At 40.7% G+C, this 6,931-nt stretch overlaps 1 protein-coding gene across 6 annotated transcripts in view; it reads left to right on the top strand.

Moving 5' to 3' along the window:
• Positions 1-6,415, top strand: part of scarf2 (scavenger receptor class F, member 2) — a 24,194-nt gene extending 17,779 nt beyond the window's left edge. For 5 of the 6 annotated variants that reach the window (XM_020598280.1, XM_020598282.1, XM_020598278.1 and 2 more), the window contains 2 exons: positions 1,298-1,453; positions 2,868-6,414. In XM_020598280.1, coding sequence (XP_020453936.1) covers positions 1,298-1,453; positions 2,868-4,093 — 1,382 coding nt within the window. In that variant the 3' untranslated portion in view covers positions 4,094-6,414. Of the gene's footprint in view, positions 1-1,297; positions 1,454-2,867 lie in introns of all 6 variants that reach the window. The other variant, XM_020598277.1, reaches the window with a different exon arrangement.
• Positions 6,416-6,931: the final 516 nt, after the last annotated feature.

Here is a 6,931-nt window from a genome sequence, read left to right as displayed (position 1 = left end):
AGGAAGGAAGCTGGAGAGAGAGAGACAGCCAGAGAGAAACATGACTTGACCTACATATTGTTGAGGGAGTGGATTCAGTGGAAGAAGATGAAAAGCCCACACTAATAAAAAAAAAAAAAACATATGACATTAGCATTTCAGCAGTTTAACTTGGGAACAATATACTGGAGTATATCACATATTATTTTATCAGATATTATGTTTCTGTTGTAATGAGAGATTCTTAGCTATTACAGAACCTAACATTTTAAAGAAATAGTACATATTTTGGCAAATACATGGTAGCAGGTATACAGACTAGCTGTTTCTTTATGCTATGCTAAAATGATGCATATTCATAAGCCCGGGCAGCGCAGTGGTGTGGTGGTTAGCGCTGTTGCCTCACAGCAAGATCGTTCCGGGTTTGAGCCCCAGCCGACCCGGGGCCTTTCTGTGCAGAGTTTGCATGTTCTCCCCGTGCTTGTGTGGATTCTCTTCGGGTGCTCCGGCTTCCTCCCACAGTCCATAGACTTGCAGCACAGGTTGATTGGTGTCTCTAAGTTCCCCGTAGGAGTGACTGTGTGTGTGAGTGGTTGTTCGTCTGTGTGTTAGCCCTGCGATGGACTGGCGACCTGTCCAGGGTGTACCCCACAGCTGGCCTGGATTGGCTCCGTGACCCTGTTTGGGACTAAGCAGTTTAGAAAATGGTTGGATTCTTAAGACCTATTTGCATTTTCACTTTTATGTTATTTAATTAAATTTGAATGTATACTGTACCTTAGCATCTTGTAGATTGAGTCTAAATTAACACAAGTTAATAGCTCACATATTTATAAATTATGTATTCATTCAAAAATGAATGAAAGATTTAGGACCCGAACATCAACAATTAAGTAGCTTTTTGTGGTAATATTCTAAAGGACTGATGTTCCCTGGTAGTTTGGTCACTAGGAGCTGCTGACCCACAAAAAACTGTGCAGGTAATCTTGTGTTAATTGAGAAGTTTTGTTTTGTATCTTGGGTCAGAATGCTGTTTTTTGTGAAAACTTGAATTGGTTTTTCCATAGATGTAAAAATAATGAACAGCTTATATACCAAATTATCTACATTGGTTTTCAAAAACTCATATTGTTGGAGCCTTTGTTAACTCGTACACAAAATTAGTAAAGCCCAGTGTTTTTGCAGATTCACTTAAACCAATACTTTCTTTAATTCAGAGCTGCAGTTATGAGTGTGAAAGAGAAGAGACTGTTGTTCTTCTGACAGGTACAGTACTCTGGCTGAATTTTTAGGTTCTGCATTTGTTTCCTGTTTTCAGTAGCCCACCACGACCCCGAGAACACCTTCAACTGCAGCTTTGTCGAGCCCCCCTCAGCAGCTGAGCAGCCCTCCCCCTCCTCCTGGTCATCCCAGGAGTCCTTCTCTTCCTTTGAGAGCGGAGACGAGGGCCCAGTGTACTGTGTGCCCCATGAAGGTGAGTCATTATCAGAATAATAAAACAGCTTAGTTATCTGGAATGATGCTCATAATTCCATGACTTGTCTTTGGCTTGCAGGGACCTTCACACACACACACACACACACACACACACACAGAGTAACACATTTCTGAAGAAGTCAGGATCGCTACTGTGACCATGCAGTGACTCAGCCACTTCTGTAAATCTCATTATGGAGGTGGTTGACTCTTTATCATATTCCATCTAGGTTCAGCTTTTGCTTCAAGGATAAGGAGAGTATAAACAGGAAATGGAATCGTCAAGTCAGCATATGGCACAAATCCAAACAATGACTCACGTCTTAAAGTTTGGTGGAAAACACCCACTCCATCAGATTCTATTCTGGAAGCCTGACAGTGCAAGTCAGGTTTTGTTTATGTGGATCTTTTTACGTGTTTGATTGATGTAGTTTGGTTGAATGGTCCAAGGGCTTTGGAACAATTGATTTCTAGTCCAAAGCCACAGGCACAAAATAATTACTGTAAACATCATGAAAGGGTTTGAATTATTGCACAGATAGGATCTTTTGTATTGAAGCTGCCCTGGCTCTGAAGTCTGTGTATGCCAATTAGCAAATAAAGTGGTACAAATATCATTCATTAAATAACATGTGGGAGAGCTTTTCTGGTGGGAAGACAATAGTTTCCTTACAGAGAAAAAAATGGAATTCTGCTGTTTGTGAAGGTCACGGATGTAAAAAAATATTCGGATCGAAATGCTCTGTAGTACGTTTTCTACTTTAGTTAGTCAATACTGACTATTAATTATGTCTTTTATTTAACTGCCTTGGTTTGTACAGTTATTTTTATTCATATAACCCAAAACCACAAATGATAATTTGACTTCAAGGGTTTTACACTATCTTCTATGACACATCCTCAATTCAAATTAAAACCTTAACTATTATCAGTGATATACAGCAGTCTCATGCTGCATTGAGTGTGGTCACAAGTGATAATTACAGGATAATGGTAAATGGAAAAAATGGTATAATTGTTGCACAAATACACAGAATAAATATACAGAATCACATCAGTGAACTGACTCAGTAATATCAGTGACACAGACACTAACTACTGTATCAAAAGTTAGCCAACCTTAGCAAACATTAGCCACCATAAGCTAGACCAAACATGCAAGTGTATTAAGATATGGTTCCTTTTATTATCCATGAATGCAACTTAACATTTGTACTGTAAGCGTGAGAATGCATTACTTCTATTATACATAGGATACTCTTGTCTTAATTGAAATTGATGTTTTATATTGTCTGCTCTGTTTAATACAATCTTCTAATTAGTTTAAAAAGCAAACTTAAAATGTCCTTTCATTTGGAAAATTGGATAGATAAACTTTCACTCATACCTGTTGATCTGCCAATGATCTACAGAATCTGTGAATGAAAGCAAAGAGACGCGCAGCCCCAGCCCAGCAACAGAGAAGCCAGAGGCCATCCCTAATGAGGAGGATGCAGGGGAGTACACCTCCCTGAAAGACACCAGTGCCACAAAAGCAGAAGGCAGCGAGCAGCCCCTGCTCAAGTCCTCTGACAGTGAGGGCTCCACCAGTGGATCTGAGTCCACTACTGCAGCTCTCTATGCACGCATTGCCCGCCTCTCTAAGCAGTCCAAGGACGACGATGGTAGTGGCAAGGACGGGGATGGCACTTCTACGCCAGAGGTTAAGCGCAATGGAAAGCCACCACCTTCACCTGGCAAGCCCAAACCACGCCCACCAGACCCATCCACTAAACCCAAGGTATCATGGATACATGGAAATACCACGGGGTCTCCCCAGGCAGAGCAGCAGGGGCAGGGGGGAATGAAAGCACTTACTGTGCCAAAGGAGAAAAAGAGGAGCTCCAGCAATAGCTCATCCAAGAGTGAGGAGCGGCAGAAGACAAAGGAGAGGAACCGTGAGCAGCAGAAGAAACAGGAGGGGAAGGAGGCAGATGTCAGCAAACACAAGCCTCAGCGAGGGAAGAAGTCTGAGGGTGAGCACAGCAGTCCCAGCCACATGGAGCACATCAATGGTGTTGTTCAGAATGCCCTCAAGAAGATTAGTAGCTTCCACAGCTCCTCATCTGAGAAAAAGAGTGCTGACAGTCCAAAGGACACCACCAAGGAGCCACCCAAGAGCCCCAAGGTCATCCATCCTCATATGAACTCTGAGGCAGCCACGCTGCTGGCTGCTCAGCTCAAGGAGAAAACCCAAAGCATCAACAGGAATGAGGGGACAGGCCTGACAAAGACCAACGGTCTCTCCACCCCAAAGGGAACCCGGGAGAAGCCCACACCTCCACAGAAAACCAAGAGGACACCCTCCAGTGGAACGAGCCAACAGGGCTCTATCAAGCCCCTGCTGCCCACCTCAACAAGCCTCCAGAAGATGGTGGCACCTGTCACCACTGACCTTATGGTCTCTGAAGCCAAGAGCCCGGAGAAGCAGGACTTGAACGGCTCAAGGGCAGGGGACCCAATGTTGGATCTGACACCAAAGAAGACTCCAATAAAAAAACCACCCAGGAAGAAAGGTAAGGAGGGTGCTTTGGATACAGCTGAAAGTAAAACACCCCAGCAAAAGACAGCCATCATGCCACCACAGGTAGTGAAGTGAACACTTGTGATGGAGTTCCAAAAAACTAAAATGGATTTGTTGATAGGTGAACCACATAGTTTTTCAATGAAGGAATTTAAACATTTTTATGTGAGAGTGTGCTGTGACTCCAGGACCAGTGAAGAGTGAGTGTGTTTAAATCAAGGGTGCAACCAAGTCATACTGGTGAGTTGTATTATAATGACCTCTATAGACCATTGTACTACATTTCAAGAATCTTTTTTCTGTAACAACTATGTATCAATCTTAGACCACAACCTGTGGCTAAGCTGGACACAACTGTGAGAACAGCGGTGCACAAACATAATCCATAGTTCGTTCATGTCTATTCCTCTGTGTTATGTCCACTACTTAATTTATATATGGATTGCTTTTCAGGTTTCTCAACTAATTTGCTATGCAGATGTCAGAAATATAGCTACTTTTTTTTACAGATTGTATGCTTTCCACAGGTACTACAGGTACTAAAGATGACAAGAAAATTAGATCCTCTCAGGATTTCAAGCTATTTTGTTTGTTTTATTTTTGTCTTCGGCAAGGAAAGCCATTTTGTCTCCTCGTTGTTAATACTACAGCAGGTTTCAGTTTGATATACCAATACAAATATTTTTCTTTAATCAACTAAATTTAACACCTCAAAGGTCTCTTTTGTCCAAATCTGTCAGACACCGTTTTGTTGCAAAAAGTGTTGTTTAAAAGCTCCTTCATACTTCTGCTAACACCAAATCACCACACTGTGCTCTTACTGTACATTTTATTCAGTCTGCTAAACCACTATACCAAAAATGAAACCCCAAACTACCTTGTGTCTTCACTTAATGTCATGCTTATAAATCACTTTAAACTCACTCACTTTCTGCAACAGCTGCACTTTCCCTGTGCTGTATTTGCAAAAACATAGTAATATCATCCTGTAAATCCAATGCAATAGATAGTCTTATTAAAGTAATGGCTGGTAGTAACATCCTCTACAGATTACTGAAGGAGACGGACATTTTTTTCTGGTTCAGTTTAAACAAGAAACTAGGTTTGTTTTTGCCACTTGAGCTGTTCTTACTTCAAATGAATTTTTTTATGCTGTCGGGGTATTGTGTGAAAAAACCTTGTCCAAGATGTTTTTCCTTCAAGGATTACATGCTCTTAAGCTAATGGATTTGTGCTGAAGTAACAAGGTGCTTTAATTTCATTGTTTCATGATAGGATTGTAAGGCTAAATGGTACCACACCCTGAGTGTTAAATGTGCCTCAACTGTGGATCAGTTAAAGCAAAAGAAGCTATTTTACCTAAATGTTGTTTGCCAACATTTTTTCAAGTGTTGATCCTAAAATAGGCAAACCAAATAAGATGATGGGGTGAGAGACTTAAACTGGACTAATTTTAGGTTGTCAAAAAGAACAACCTTTTATTTCAGCTACCGGCGGATATCCGTTTTGAAAACAGCCCTCAACACATGAGCTATGAACAAAAAATATGCAGTAAGTTAATGTTCTTGGCTGTGTTTTGGGCTGAAGAATATTTTAAAAATCATAGCTAATCAGAACAATTGTCTTGGTTGTATGTGCTTTTATCGAGGTACACACATTTCTTTGGTTATTTTTTCAACTTTTTCTACTTGTATACACTGTGTACTTTTTATTATCTTTGTAAGCTGTGCTTATATGACCTTTTTAGTTCTTCTGTTTTCCTTGGTGTCAGTGAACTGGCTTTCATGTTATATTTGCTTTTTTGGTATGTCACTTATTTTGGGCTCTGAGACAAATCTACAGTATGAGTACTTTCTTTCTGTAACGTTTACATTGGCTTTGTAATTGTTCTTTGTTGATGTTATTGTTTGTGTAACACTTAACTGCATGATGCAGAGTGTAATTATATGGCATTAATAACCACACAGAAAATCTGTCACCTTTTTGCTCCCTCTGGTTGTTATTACTGCCTGCCATAAAAAAATAACTCATACAGACAGGATTGTATGATGCTATGATACCACTGGTGAAACTGTTGCATATACAGAACATACTTAAAACCATAACATTGTGTAATTATAACGTGGCAGTTTTGACTGGCCTGTGCCAGTTTTTATAGGCTTACAGTGCACTTTTGTAAAGAAGGGTCTGAAAAGCTGCAAAAACAAATGTAGGGTCTATTTTGTCTTTTATGCTTTGTTTGTAGAAACGTTTTTGTGTGGTGAATAAATAGGTGTTTCCTCATTTACCTCTTTGGAATAAAAAAAGCGCTACACATAGCTCTGGTCAAACCAGAACTTAAAAATCATTCCTCATTTAATCAGCTTACAGAGACAGGCTTCATACTAAATCACTGAGACCCCATTTGTTCTCACGGCTTCACCTCCCGGCTTCTTATTCCAGTGTACAGTCAGCTAGAACGACAATAACGTGAACAGTAATATACTGAGTAATACACCACCTACATTTCCTGCTGTAAACTCTAAAGAGTTTCATTTAACTGTGCACTGATATTTGACCCTTTCTATGACTCACCTCTACTGAATGAGGCAGGAGCTCAGCAGAGCTGTTCAATCACAGGGGCTCTTTAAAGAGCCCAAGGGACCAGGGGACTGTTCCTTTGGCCCCTTCAGCACATAGGGACAAGCATTTCTTTCATGGGGGAAAAACAGTGGAAACTCTGTGCTAAGGAGTTAATCATGCACTGCATATGTGTCCTCTTTTGGTGGAGAGAAGAGGGATATAACCGGGATGAATGGATGGATGTAAGGATGGGTGGATAGGTCATGTGATAGGTAATTGGAAGCAGAAGGCGAAGCAGCTTTGTTACGAATTCTACTCTGTCAACATGGTGTTCCGCTTACTACATACATG

The sequence above is a fragment of the Monopterus albus genome, unplaced genomic scaffold (genome assembly GCF_001952655.1).
Source record: "Monopterus albus unplaced genomic scaffold, M_albus_1.0 scaffold37.1, whole genome shotgun sequence".
In the NCBI taxonomy this organism is placed as follows: Eukaryota; Metazoa; Chordata; class Actinopteri; order Synbranchiformes; family Synbranchidae; genus Monopterus; species Monopterus albus.
Note: the sequence above shows the minus strand (reverse complement) of the source record. Positions and strands in the feature narration are given on the sequence as shown.